At 39.8% G+C, this 15,676-nt stretch overlaps 1 protein-coding gene across 4 annotated transcripts in view; it reads right to left on the minus strand.

Annotated features, from left to right (window-relative positions):
- rnf111 (ring finger protein 111) overlaps window positions 1–15,676 on the minus strand; it is a 62,751-nt gene that overhangs the window by 33,277 nt on the left and 13,798 nt on the right. For all 4 annotated transcript variants that reach the window (XM_056234117.1, XM_056234115.1, XM_056234116.1 and 1 more), the window contains exons 2-3: window positions 11,256–12,235; window positions 3,042–3,168 (exon numbers count right to left, since the gene is read on the minus strand). In XM_056234117.1, coding sequence (XP_056090092.1) covers window positions 3,042–3,168; window positions 11,256–12,153 — 1,025 coding nt within the window. In that variant the 5' untranslated portion in view covers window positions 12,154–12,235. The remainder of the gene's footprint in view (window positions 1–3,041; window positions 3,169–11,255; window positions 12,236–15,676) is intronic.

The following is a 15,676-nucleotide window of genomic DNA, read 5'->3' on the forward strand; positions in this document are numbered from 1 at the left end:
GCTCCCGTTCCACCACATCCCAAAGATGCTCTATTGGGGTTGAGATCTGGTGACTGTGGGGGCCATTTTAGTACAGTGAACTCAGCCATCAGAGGATGGGTACATGGTGGCCATAACGGAATGGACATGGTCAAAAACAATGCTCAGGTAGGCCGTAGCATTTAAACGATGCCCAATTGGCACTAAGGGGCCTAAAGTGTGCCAAGAAAACATCCCCCACACCATTACACCACCACCACCAGCCTGCACAGTGGTAACAAGGCATGATGGATCCATGTTCTCATTCTGTTTACGCCAAATTCTGACTCTACCATCTGAATGTCTCAACAGAAATCGAGACTCATCAGACCAGGCAACATTTTTCCAGTCTTCAACTGTCCAATTTTGGTGAGCTCTTGCAAATTGTAGCCTCTTTTTCCTATTTGTAGTGGAGATGAGTGGTACCCGGTGGGGTCTTCTGCTGTTGTAGCCCATCCGCCTCAAGGTTGTGCGTGTTGTGGCTTCACAAATGCTTTGCTGCATACCTCGGTTGTAACGAGTGGATATTTCAGTCAAATGTCCTCTTCTATCAGCTTGAATCAGTCGGCCCATTCTCCTCTGACCTCTAGCATCAACAAGGCATTTTCGCCCACAGGACTCCCGCATACTGGATGTTTTTCACTTTTCACACCATTCTTTGTAAACCCTAGAAATGGTTGTGCATGAAAATCCTAGTAACTGAGCAGATTGTGAAAAATTTGAATTGAAAAATTTAAAGCTGCAGTCCGTAGCTTTTTTGGGTTAAAATTATCCAAAATAAATTGAGCAAATACATAACCAGCCAGTGTTCAAAACGATCTGCTTGTCTTAAAGCTTGTAATAATGTTTTTAATTCCCGTGGTACTGGTGGATTTCCGCAGGAAATTCGAGCATGTCTTTGCGTCATTACGTCACATCTGTACACATAAAGAAGGAGTCTCGGCTAGTAGGCTATATTGCGTGTGAGGATGTTGGAGGTGGAGATTTATAGCCTTTTTCTCACAGCACTTGATATAATTAAACTTATCAATTTGATGGCGGATCCAGAAAGGTTCAAACGACAATCACCAGTGACAACAGATTCACCCGCTGTTAAATGGAGACTTCGGAGTGGCTACAGAAAAAAAGAGACTGCAACCGGACCCATGCGGAAACAAGGATAAATATCGGAAGGGAATTTAAATGTAGTCACGCAATGCTGATGTTGAACATTAACAATTTGAGAACAAAGTACAATTTGCACGGTTTTACATGATATGATAAGCGTTTGTTAGATTTAATCAGCGCGATTTACTGCAATGATTTTTTCCCCTTAGTTGATTAGAAGAACAAAAGTGGATGTTACTTGTTCAGATGACATTTTCCGGTGAAGATTGTTATGTTGGTCATACCTCCAAAAAGAATAATCTGTGATTCTGAATGCCAGTATCCACACCGGCGCGGTGACTGACAGCTACACATTCTCTTCAAACATTGGATTCATCTGCTCTGTGCCGTGCTGAGGCACAACTTGATAATTTGATAATTCTGCAAATAACTGCAATTGCAGATTTCGAACAGAGATGGCGACAAAGAGGGAAAACTGAGGACTGCAGCGTTAAAATACAAAAGAAATTCAAATTTTGTTTACTTAAGATTGTTAAATATTATTTTAAAATAGTATGGGAAAAAGAACACATGATGACTAACCTTTTAATACTTAAAAATCCCTATGGGAAAAAAACTTCCGGAACAAAGGCCTCAGAAAAAGTGGACAGGCACCGTTGCACTCTATAGTAGTATGTTATTTTGAACACAGCCAGTAAATCCCTGACAGGCCCGCCTGCTTTCCTATAACCAGCACATCCTGAACGTCCACTAAGAAGGCCAGCACGCATTACAACCATAAAATGACTTACGGTATGTTTGTATGCATGTTAAATAAACATTCCTCCAGGCTTGACTTGATTGTGAAAACTTGTGTTTGCTGTCTGTCATTCATGCTGTCACAGAGGTTTATGGACTTTAGTGAAAACTTTGGGATAAAACATGCAAACATGTACCAGTGAATAAACAGCCTGAGGAATTACTCATCCAACTCTAAAGTCTCAACGATTCAGGCCCTGAAAAAGAAAACACCACCACGATCAACCTCCAACGCACAGCCCACAATGACGAAAGTTCTGTATTCGACAGGCTTGACTGAATGACTTTGCTGGCAGGCGTGTGGTGGCGTCCGGTACTATTTCTGGCAGCTGTTAAAAAAGTAATAGAATCAAGAAATGATTATCGGCTCAGGAACAGACGCCTCAATAACAATTAGGAGTGATGTGGGACACCAAAACCAAATCAAGCAATGGGAAGAGGTGGCGCAGTTAAAAAAAAAATTTGAGTTTAGAGCTATCAGATTTCAAAGGGAAGGCATGCCGAGAGCTCCGTCTGACATAGTTTGGGCAAACCAAGTCAAAATACCAGAGGCTTTAGAGTTTATTAAATGGATACGCCATGTAGCAAGATTAAACAATTTTTATCTACAAGCAAAGTTTCTACTCTTCTGTGAATTCAATGGAAAATTACAGCACTCAAGCAGAGGCAGTGTACTAAACTCCTTTCACAAGAATGTGAGAACATCCTGCATGTCATAAGACAAAAAAAAAATTCAGGGAACTAAGAGAACCTTGTTTGATTTTTGTACACAGAAAGAGGAAAAGAAGAGAGGGCGTTCTCTCTGATATGGGGATCATCCTCAAAGTACACAATAACAGCTGGAAGCTTAGTGGAATGCCTTCATAACACTGGAGACTGCCAGCTTCATGTCTAAACCCAGATGTGCCCTCCCATCTGGACTGGGGTACCAACAGCTCCTCACTGGGGATTTCAGAGAACTGTAAACAGCCATGAACCTCAGTGCAGTTCAGATGAGTTTCAAATAATGGCATATGAAGAACATATTTATATCTGCTTCACCAAAAGTTTAACAGCTGTTCTCTGCAAATATTACAGTACTTGCTCAAATCCAGCTGCAATGGCTTGAGAAATCTCACCTGAAGGCATCTCCAACAGTTACGATCTCCACTTCACTGTCCGTGGAGGTGACGTTGATCTCCTCACTGGCAGGCACTGCAGGTGCAGGAGTCGCTTCGATCACAACCACGTCCTCATCCAGGACACCTAATAGAAAACATGGATAAGCTCATTAATGCTAACATTCAAGCAACAGTGCACTTAAATCTAATTGTACAGAGCAAATATTATGTACACTGAACAGGAAGATGAAGAGATGTAACAATCAATAAACTACCCATTTTATTTCCAGTAGTATACATTTACCCAAGGCAAGTTTCTTTATATAGCACATTTCATGCACAATGGTAATTCAAAATGCTTTTATGTAAAATAAAAATAAATGAAATAATTTGATGCAACAATGCAAGTTAGCTACTGCAGTGCACATGCTAAATCTGTATTGGATGATTCATAGTTGTTTAGCATGGAGTTACTAATATCACCAAAGAGAATTGCAAAACTAAGACTGCAAGACAGTGTTTGAAAACAAAAATAATAAAAAAAGAATACACTTTTTGAAAGTCATGATGCTTAAAGCAGTGGTTCTCAAACTTTTTGACTCCAGGGCAGGCAGGGCCATTTCGATGCCCTACGCAAAAATCCCTATTTACTTAGTTAATATCCTTATTTATTTTGCCTCTACAATACACACTGGACCATAATACACAATCTGCTCATTTCACGGATGCCACAATTACTGCCCAAACAAAACACAGGTTTTGTGCACTTTTTACAATTTCTTTAAGTTGGACTTTGAACTTTGTTTTTACCATGTAGTAAAGCTTTGTTATCTTGCCAAAGCATTGACTGAGCCCTTTGATCAATGGTGTTGTTAAGCACTGCAAATGCAAACTTTACATGCAACAATCAGGCAGTAATTGACTGGTAGCCGGTCTATCTCTGTTGTCATTTTTGGCCCATCCTCTCAAAAGCATCAAACTTCATACAGGTAGTAAAAACAAAATCAACATATTACCAACACAGCATAAAGTGATGCCCATATCTTATTGCTTGGAAATTGCGGTCACTGAAAATCTTTAAACCTCACATAAGATGATGTTTGATGTCACAAAAACCTCCAGAACTAGAATCAGTGAAAGGCTCCTCTGGTAAAATGTTTATTTTTGAAGTATAACCAATATACATTTAGCATATTTCTAAATATATCTAGCAAAATCCCTGCAGGTTTTTGACGAGAAGCACATATACACACTACCATCAAAGAGATTGGTGGTCATATTCTGCCTCGATCTGTACTTTTGTAGTGTTATCTGAGCTCCCCAAGTCTTCTGAAAGCAACACTAGGACACTCATTAATCTAGAGCAGAAGCAATATCAGCCTCAGTAGCTACAGCTGTTTAATTGATGATGGTTTGGTGCAGCAGTGGAGCCAACCAATGCTTCAGGCAGGCGTGCTTGTGTGTGCGCCGGAGAAACTAAATGTAGGTCAGTCAAAGATGTGCTTTGCAGTGTGCCGACACAGGCTTTTGTAGTACAATCATTTATCGCTCTTCTGATTGGCTCTCCTGCTCAACTTCTCATTCCTTCTTTAACTCGAGCTCTGCCTGGATTTGGTGTCAAGAGGCCCAGGGTGTGTTTCAAAATAAAGCTCACAAACATAGCTGGTACATGTCTCAGTGCGACTGACAAACAACTTCTACTCAAGCTAGATTTTCTACAGAAAATCACATCCAGAAATGCATGAAAGAGACATTTGAACCATTACTGTAGTGACGTGATCCACACACAGTTTACAGTAAAAGATGAAAAAAGACTTAATTAAGGTTCATTATATCCGCCTGCTTCCACCATCATTTTTTTAATTTAAATTTTTTTTTTTAAACACGAGTCAGAATCAAACTTTTGCTTCTCTCAAGAGCACTGTGACAAGTCAGCATGTGCACCAATTGCACAATATACAATATGTTCAAACAACTCTCCTTCAGCATTGTAAGGTTGTTGTGCTGTACTATCGGTGTTAGGCATGTTTGTGCACTGAGGCAGAAGCTCTTGGCTCGGGAGATTCATCATCATCCTCTGGGGTGTGTTGTTAAGGTCGGCTCTCCCACAGAGTGCTGCTGCTTAGCACCTCGGCTCTTGCCCCGTTCCCCACGCTGCCCACAAGAATTGATCACGCTACCAAACATAACTTCAACTTACAGCAGTAAACGCGCAGCCATATATAGTATGTTTAAACGTAATCTACCACTCATAGTTACAATTCTGCAATCCTGTGGAAATGTGCTATCATAAATGCGTTCTTTGTTATAATGTCATGTTTAGCCGTAGAGCCGAACGATTCTGTTATTTTTTTTCAAGAATTATTTTTTTTTGTTTCAAATAGAGGTCGCAATTCTCCCACGATTCTGAACTAAACAAACTAACAAACAAAATAACATGTAATTTACTAGAGGCGCTGACAAAATGTTACCTGCTCCTTTTTTAAATCGTTTTTTTTATCGTTTCCTGTCAGATAGACTATAATACCGTTTATATTAATGCACATTGTTGCTAACGCATCTAAAAAAAATAGAAAATAGAGGACGACAGAGAGAGCTGCTGCAGGAAAAGGGCTCTGATCAAATTTGTCCTAAACATGGCACGTGCTTTATTAAGTGATTCAAAGTCAAACTAACTCATTACCCATGCATTTTATATAAAAAAGAAAGAGATAGTTTTGTTTTCCCCACTGCTATACCAAAAGCATAATGAATCGTGACTTCAAAACTGATGTACAAATGGAATAGTCATTGTTGTGTACTGTTACACCCTTAGAAGTGATGTAACAACAGGTTTCCTCCTGCAGAACAAGCAGTAAGACATGACCCATGGAAACCTCTGGGGTGCTGGAGAGATGCTCTGATCTCATCCACTCAGTCATTTCCAAAGAAAATCTCTGCTTTCTGACCCGATAACTCTTTATTAGGTTTAGTGTGCCAACTCAAACAACATGAAAACTGATATTCTGATGTCTTAAAGATCTCAAGATTTTAAGAGATTATTGAATAAGGATTTAAAAAAAATACTTTTATAGAGATTGTAATCAAAAAGTACAAACTATTTGCACGGCATAAGTATTACCTGGTGACCTAGTTAATTGTAATAATTGCGGAGGTTGCCTGATCTTAATCACGTGTGAATTGGCCATGTCTGTAATAGAGGTCGACCGATTAATCGGCCGATTTTTTGCATTTTTTTACATAATCGGCATCGGCCAATATCCAAGTATATCAAGCCGATTATTAGGCAGGCGCATCTGTGGGCAGCCTAGTGTTGTCGTGGAACACGTGTTTGACGCGCGCTGCCGCTTGAGTCATTTTCCAGCCGAGTGAGCAGACCTCATACAGTGCCTAAGGTAGGAGCTAACTAAGTGCTTTGGAGAAAACGATAAGGATTCAATTCTTATAACTCCTTTATATTTAATTAAAAACTTTTGATATGTTACTGAAAAAACCTGAATAAGCGACATGACATTCGGCTACTTTGGATCGTAGTTGAAGTTGCATTATCACAGTAGAAGAGTTGCGATCATGTCACAATAAGTAAGCAATAATTTTGCAATTACAGAGTGAATCTGAGAATTTTATTTGTTCTGTTTGTGTGGCTTATATTTGAGAGGGTTGTCACTCAATGCAGAGAAATAAGTAACGTTAATAAAAAAAGAGACCAACGCACTATAGGCTAGTGACAGACTGGCTTTGCTTTGCTAGCGGGTAGCTACAGACAGACCCGGTGCCCACTGGAACCTTAACGATCGTTATCTACTAGGGCTGCAGCTATCGATTCTTTTTGTAATCGATTAATCTAGCACTTAATCGATCGATTAATCGAGTAATCGGATAAAAAAAATTGTTTGTGTTTTTAAACAACCAAAACAAATAATGCATAACGAAAATGATGTGGCTGTAAAATTATCAAGCATTTGGCTTTTATTTAAAAAAAAAACAAAAAAACAAAAAAAAAAACTGGTATTTATTCCAACTTCAACATTTGGCTCCAAAACTAAGCCTATTTATTGCAATTTTTACCCATTTAGTATAAGTGCCAACAATGTTCTATGCTCAATTACTTTGGTAGCCGATTAAAATGTCTTCCCAAAAAGTACGAGTGGATTTGGAGAAGCAGGCTGGGGAATTTCATTTTTTGTTGTTGTCTGTAACTATTTGGAAGACGTGACATACAAACAAGGTCTCGCAAAGACTGCAATACAATACTTGTTCCTCCATCACGTCCCGGTGTATACAGTGAAGGCATGCTGAAATTATTGTTGCGTGGCTACATAAAAGTTTAAGCATATGTGATACATTGCCGCAATTGATCTGACTGGCGCGTGAGAGAGACGAGGGTGCATGCGTGTGTGGGTGTGAAGTGATTCACACACCGAACGCAAATTTAATTATTTGCGCGAGTAGATTACATACAAAGTCAAAGCAAAGACGCGAATAGACGCATCATTCGCGCCGGGCGTCGCGAATGACTCGAATTGGGCTACGTGTTTGCCGCGAACGTCTTCCGCGCAAGTTGAAAAATTTGAACTCGAGCGAATGTTCAAGCGTCTAACTAGACGCGATAGACGCGTATTTGACGCTCTATTCGAGTTCGTGTGACAACACCATTAGGTTACCTTGTTTCAGCGACGCTTGGTGAGACAGCATGGAGTGGATGTTTTCGGTTCAGATGCTGAATCATTGAAGTCGTACTGTTGTGGTATGCCAGGTCTACTTTGCAGTAGACACATTGCACCTTGTTCTCTTCCTTTTTAAGTATGTAATGATCCCAAACTTTTGACATTCTCTGCCGTTTATGGACATCTTTACTCCCCGCCATCGCGCCAACTAAATTCAAATTGTATCACGCGCTATAGTATAGATCCCTGCGCGTATAGTGCGCGTCATAGGAATTTAACGAGGCTTCGAGGCAGAGTTTTTGCCTCGAGGCATTTTTGTAATCGAGTAAATCGAGTAACTCGATGAATCGTTTCAGCCCTATTATCTACCGCACCGAATATCAACACGGATTTTTGTGGTTCAGTTCGGTGCTACTGTTATGCCAGTGCTTCTCTTGGATGCTCAGAAAACGCACGTTAGAATAACAGAAACATCGCTTTGCTGCACCTGACGCTAGTCAGCAGCGAATTTGATCATACCGTTAGTTAGTAGCTGGATTAAACATGGTTAAAATGCTGGCCAAACAGTGTAAAGTGTGACTGTATTTCACTGTAGACTAAAAGGTCCAACAGCGGGATGCCGTTGTCTGAAGAACAACAGATGGACGGTGCGTTGTGGGCATTTAAAGTTTTTGTAAAATATCATTTTCCCATCTGGTGGTTTTTGTCGTTCAACAGCAATTTACTAGTGAAATACGTTATTGTTATAAGTTAAATAAAATAAAATATAATAAACCTTATATATAAAAAAATATTAAATAATTTTTTTTCCCCTTTTTGTGATAATTAGGTTATGTTCATTTGGCTTTGTCCGTCAACAAACAAAACAAACAAACCAAAAATACAGCCCATGTTTCAGGACAGTTTTTGGGAAGAGGATAGAAATGTTTTTAGCCTTGTATTACTTACAATGCACTGACATTATACATTTTGAATTTAAGTCTACAAGTGCAGATTGTTCATTGTTCAAGTGTTCAATAAATGTTTTTGAGAAATTTTGTCTATGTTAAGTAATTATTATTTCTGTTACATTTTATCTTTCAAATAGAGGTTAAAAACAAGCACATATCGGCCAAAATAAATCGGCAGCATTAATCGGCCATCGGCCGACCCGGATTTCAAAAGATCGGCATCGGCCTGAAAAAACCCATATCGGTCGACCTCTAGTCTGTAATTTGTAAAGTAAAATTCCCCCGCAAATGACCTACCATATTTCGCCGAACACCGAGGTCCTGTGATAATATTAGTCCCGTGCGAATCGGCATCTCTGTGATTTGGCGGGGTCGTATATAATTTAATTTTTTCAAGGTTTTTGTTTTCTTTGCGCTTTTTTATCCATATTTCGCGAAGAATGGAGGCTGCGTTGGAGTGTTTTGATAGTATTTTGGGTGCTGGGTCATATCGCTATACACCATACAACTATACAATTTGCAGAAAGAGAAAGCAGAAAACCATCAGAAGAGCAAAAACAAAAAGAATGATTAGTTGAAGATGAATGACATGTATAGCAGCATGCGGTAAGGAACATTCTTCTGAAATGTTATATCATATATTACAGCTAGACCTATAACGACAAGACAGTTTCCAAGCAATAGCCTATTGACATATCCGGGAGATAAGTCCGTAAATTCGAGTAAAAATCACAGGCTTCGCTTATCCTGTGCGAATACTCCACACGAAATTCAGATAATACTAATCCAGTGCGAATAGGGCTTTAGTCAACAAAATACTTAGGAGCCAAGCATAACTAGAAATATCTACAATCATTAACAACATAATAAAATATAATATTAATACATTTCGGCTAACTTCTATGTCTTATCCAGGCCTGGAAGGCCTTTTAAAACCCCCAGATATTTCTAACCATAAGGGATCCATCTCAACCAATTTATCTGCCTTTTTAGACTGCTACCAGTATTTATTGAGTATTTTTGAGTGGCAAACCACTCACATGTACATCTGTAAACATACTGGCATGGGGGAGGAGTGAGGAGAGAGAGAGAGAGAGAGAGAGAGAGAGAGAGAGAGAGAGAGAGAGAGAGAGAGAGAGAGAGAGAGAGAGAGAGAGAGAGAGAGAGAGAGAGAGAGAGAGAGAGAGAGAGAGAGAGAGAGAGAGAGAGAGAGAGAGAGAGAGAGAGAGAGAGAGAGAGAGAGAGAGAGAGGAAGCACTAGGCCACTAGTTATGTATAGCATGTTCTCCTCTGATGCATGCTTAGCTGCAGAAGATATTTAACACATTTTAGCGGTTTTATGGGTATGATGTGTGTATGTTCAATCGGGTGGTTTAGATCTCTGTGAGAGGAATGTGAAAGGTTTAGCTAATCTTTCTTGGTACGGTAGAGAGAGCAGTGGCAGAGTGTTAGGTGAAGACTTGCTGTTGCTCAACAGGAAACTCAAACATTCTGCGGCATGTAACAAGCACAGAACAGCTTGTTGATGCACTTTTCCATTTTATCCTCTATAGCCATACCTCAAAAACAGAAGTTATGGCCATAACATAATAATTGCATTCAAATATGCACAGTAATGACCAATAAAGAGCCATGGCTTTATAAGAACTAGCCTATAAAAGTAAACAACTAGACTTGTGAACAAGAGCGCATTCATTTTTTTCATTAGTAAACAACAAAATGTTTGCCTGATAAAATGGGAAAATAAGTACAGTAAATTTTTAACTATTTACATGTTTTTTTTATAGAATGTAGCTATTTTCCCCCCACTGTGTTTATATAATTTGCCAGTTGCCACACAATCTTAAGTGCGACTAAAGGAACGAGACTTGCTCAGATCAGCAATATACAACTCAACTTGAATAAAAACAATACAATCAAGAACAACTAAGTAGAATCCAAAAGATTAAAAGGAAATAGATCTGCCATTTGTGTTTTCAGAGACAGCATACAAAAAAAGTCCTCATAAAACATCAACTTTAAGCAAAGAGAATATACAAATATTCTCTCTTATGCTCACCAAGGCTGCATTTATTTGAACAAAAATCCATTTTAAAATGTAATATATTCTTGTGGTGGCAAAGCTGAATTTTCAGTTGCTTCAGTTTCACAAGATCCTGTAGAAATCATTCTAATGTGGTGATTTAGTGCTCAAGAAACAATTTTATTATTATCAATGTTGAAAACCTTTTTTTTTTTTAAGATTCTTTGATGAAATCTTACTGACCCCAAACTTTCACTATATTTATTCATATATTGAAAAAATCTCAATCCTGGATGCTGATTGTTCAATACAGTGTTCCAGCAGTGTTTTACTACACAGCTTCAACCTGTTCACCTGCCAAACACCTGTGGTGGATCTGTGGTGAATTGTGTAAATATGAAAAGTATTTACCTAAAGGCGTTTCTTTAAATAAATACAAAAAATTATATTCAGACTCAACAGGAAAAGAAGAGAAGCCAATGTTCTCATTCAGTCACAATATGAACTAACCATGTGCTCTTTGTGCCCTTCCTACAACTTCCTTTAAAAACAGTTTGTAATGATGTTAGGGTTAAGGTAAAAAGCGATTTACCTGAGGCCACAGCCGCATTGCTGGCTTGGCTGCTACTGCTGCTAACATCCACGTACAGCTCATCCTCTGCCTCAGTGGAGGAAGGGGAGGAGGAGTCAGAGGTCAGCTCCTCACTGGAGCTGCTGGTACTGTGCAAGAGGGCGTACTTCTTCCGTGCGATCACCTCTCGCTTCTTCCTCTGCAGCAGTAATCGCTCCTTCTGCTTTGGAGTCCGCTGGGCCCCGCCTCCCGCCCCACCCTTTACAAACCGCTTTCTGTGCAACGGCCTGCGTGAGCTGAGACATGGACGTTTCACATGATTGCTTTCTGGCTCAAGTCGAGCCCATTTATGCGACCTGCTGGCACGAGTCCGGGCGAGCAGTGGCCTCATGCCTACTGCCGTGCCGCCCACTGCACTGCCGGTGGAGGCCGAACCAGGAGCCTTGAGCTGCTGCCTCACTGTCATCAGCCCGCCGTCCTCCTCTGAGCTAAGAGTGTCCGAGTCACCAAACCGAAGGCTGGAGGAGGGCGAAGAGGCACAGTCACTCAATGAGGACTCTGGGTTCCTCTCGTCCTCGCTACGTGTCTCTAGCAGCAAGGGCCTGTGGCGGGGCGGAGTAAGGGCTGCCTCACTCACTGGCGCTTCCTTCAGAGAACAATACGACGGCCCAGGCTGCTGGCTCTTGCGCTTTTTGCGTCCCGACAAGACTCTGTCACAGTCTCTGCGACCTCCAGCATCTCGTGAAGGCCGGTGCCTGGTCTCGGCACACAGCGGAGAAGGGAAATCACTTCCTGCCTTGCCAATCACCTCCATCTCAGCAGGGAAGCTCTTAGCTGTCTCCATTGGTTCGGGGTTAGCCAGAGGCCCCTTCAGGGGCTCCTGCTTACGTCGTGCATCAGACGGAATCTCACTCTTCATTGCGACTAACCCACAACGAAGTGCCACCAAGGCTCAATACGCTGAATCCTAAGGTTCCATTGGAGATCCAGCAATCCTACAACTGGAAAATATAAAACATATGCACAGAATGAGAATATTGTCCCCAGAAGACAAACAAATTATTAAATCAAGACATACACAAACATATATATATATAGATATATAACAAATATTATTACAAATTTAGGGCCAGATTTACTAAACAGGGCAAATTAGTGTAAGAGAGCGTAGATGTGAGTGGAAAGTTCTGCATGTGATCTACAGACAACGCGCAAATTTAAGAACTCCTTCAAATGCATATGCAATAAGGTCAGCCGCAAAAATAACGGCCTACACCTTTTCAGCACTAATTTTTCACTTCATGTCTTTCTTTAGTAAATCCTGACAGTACTTTTTCATGCCAAAAGAGGGTTAGCGCTGACGTAAGCTGTTAGTAAATCTGCCCCTTAAACTGTTTACTATGTTGTTAATATATTTTGAAATGTAATTTTTTTCTCTGATGTCAAAGCTGAATTTTCAGCAGTCTACTCCAGTCTTCAGTGTCACATGACTCTTAAGAAATGATTCTAATATGCTGATTTGGTGCTCAAGAAACATATCTTATATTTATCAATGTTGAAAACATTTGATCTGCTTAATATTTTTTGGAAACCATGATGCATTTTTCTCAGGATTCTTTGATAAATAGCAATTCCAAAATCAGTATTCTGACACAGAACCCTTTGTAAATGTAAAAGTTTGTCACATTGGATGGATCAATTTAATACATCCCTTACAAATTTACAATAATAATCTCTTTAAAATAAATTTTACTGACACGATTTACACTACTAAACAATATAGAATTTGAATATTGGCCATGGCCACTTGGTTATCTGCCATAACATGAAAATAATTAGATATTGGCCAGAGTTTTGAGGTGCTAACGGCTAAACAAGTAATAAGACCCTGGTTGATGAGTGATGATCTTCCAGCACTGTTTCAGCTGTGGTGCATGAATCAAGACCTGTCAATGATCTGAGCGAAACCAAACCAGTGGTCCAGATGTAAAACAGTGTCTAATTGGTCTGTACAAATTGTCCCTTCCCACTACACCCACCCACCCACACCAGAGATCCAGTTTTCCACATGACGTTGGAAAACACTGCGTCATGATCGCGACGCTGTCGGATCCCAGAAGTCCTACAGCTTTAGCTAAGCAGCATGTCATATCACTCAGTGATCTACGCATTGTCTTACGTTGTGTTTGGGCTCGTAAAAGAGCACCTGCTCTAAATAAAGATATGTGATCTACTACGATTTACTGTTCTGTGAAGTAAAAAAAAACAAAAAAAAAACAAAAAAAACAAGTGGGTCAAAAGCATCATATGTATACCGTTTTCACGTGTCGCCGGGACTTTTTCATACAAATACTTGGTATGGTTCGGTCTAACTGAAACAAATATGCTTGTATTCTGCTTGTTGAGACCTTTTCAATGATATATGACAATATCTGTTAAATTCGATGATTTTACAGATCACATTTTCATGAAAAACAGCTGTTTTTTCACACTATGAAAATAGAGCACTTCTAATATGTCAGCAAATTTTAAAACTACTTGTTAAGAGGTTATTAGAACAGGTTTTAATTAGGTTTTATTAGGTTACTTGTTATAGGTACATATTCCTTATATTCACAGTAAATCCAAGCTTCTAAGTTTTAAAACAATACCTATTTTGTGTTGGTTAAGCAAGTGGTTGTTAAATAACGTGATAACTTAGTAACACCCCCCGTTTCGGATTTCAAAGGTTAAAGGGATACTCCACCCAAAAATGAAAATTCTGTCATCATTTACTCACCCTCAAGTTGTTGCAAACCTGTATGAAACCTGCTGAACACAAAGGAAGATATTTTGAAGAACCATTGGAACTTTGGCACCATTGACTTCCATAGCATTTTTTTTCTACTATGGAAGTCAATGGTGCCAAACAACTGTTTGGTTCCAATCGTTCTTCAAAATATCTTCCTTTGTGTTCAGCAGAAGAAAGAAACTCATACAGGTTTGAAACAACTTGAGGGTGAGTAAATGATGACAGAATTCTGAGTCTTAGTGCCAGTTTATTATAAACATTTTGCAAGCTTTATATTGTAATCGTTGAACACACGCAGAACACTTTTGGCAGAGGTTGTGTAATTTAGCCTGAGGGTGGCGCTCCAGGCTTTAAGTACACATTACGACAGGCACAGAATTTAGAATTGCCTTTGCCTCAAAATGTTTTTTTAAAATATCACAAGGTGTGGAGGAATTCCAGTGAGGAAAAGAAAATGTCTATTCTCAAACATGAAACAAACACAACAGAACTACTCACACGAGCACATTTAAATGGAAGGATTTATACTTTCATTAATTTGATACACTACTCCACATGTTACACAACTAGTTACTGACCTAATGCAGACTAATATAGAAATAGCTAAAGCGGATTTATATCATCTTGGTCTGACTCTGGAGAAAAGTTTACTTAAATGGGGGGGTTCAGAATTTTGGACATCGGGCCTCATTTCCAAGTTAGCCATAGTGTTATTTATCAGTGGAGACAGTTTTCAAAAATTTTCATCCAGTCATTCCAGTTGCATAGTTCGCCGGTGCTAGGCTAGCGCGAGTCAACGGTATATGCTAGCCTGCCATTAAAAACAGTTTTACCCACTCCACAGTACACAGTACAATTTATAAACATAAATTATAACGACAGACTATCGATGTAAATGTCTGTTGAGAGAATAATGTTAGAAATCAAACTACCCTTTCATTGCATTGCAATAGTTATACTTTGTTCCCTGTATTTATTAGCACAGTCTACAGCACCGGCGGAGTGACATGTAGTTACCTAGGCAACCGAGAGAGGTAGTGAGAGAGAGAGGTAGAGAGAGGTAGTGCAGGTAGTCCCGACTGTAGTGCGCTTCGGTTCTGTGTTTACTTTTCGGCACAGTACTACTAACCGGAGCAAAGTAAAATTCCGCCGCTGCTGAGAAACTAGTTCCTGTAAATGTATTGCGATCATTGAGATGCAAGAGTGGTTTGATTTTTAACATTATTCTCTCAACAGACATTTACATCGATAGTCTGGCGTTATAATTTATTTGCTTTTGGTGTACTGTGGAGTGGGTAAAAGTAAACTGTTTTTAATGGCAGGCTAGCAGTTACCGTTGACTCGCGCTAGCCTAGCACCGGCGAACTATGCAACTGGAACGACTGGATGAAAATTTTTGAAACATGTCTCCACTGATAAATAACACTAAGGCTAACTTGGAAAGGAGGCCCGATGTCCAAAATTCTGAAGCACCCCTTTAAGGTAACGAGAAAATAAGTGGGGCAGATTATGGCGCTCAATTCCCCTTTCGCTGGAAATTTGATTGACAAACGATCTGACCAATCATATTCAGCCATCCGCCATTTTGTCCGACCAAGCAGTCAGGAGAGTTAGTAGATTAATGTCAGTGGATTTGAATTTGAAAAACGGT

This window comes from Rhinichthys klamathensis, unplaced genomic scaffold, assembly GCF_029890125.1.
Source record: "Rhinichthys klamathensis goyatoka isolate OS25496 unplaced genomic scaffold, OSU_Roscu_1.1 h1tg000388l_1, whole genome shotgun sequence".
Lineage (NCBI taxonomy): Eukaryota > Metazoa > Chordata > Actinopteri > Cypriniformes > Leuciscidae > Rhinichthys > Rhinichthys klamathensis.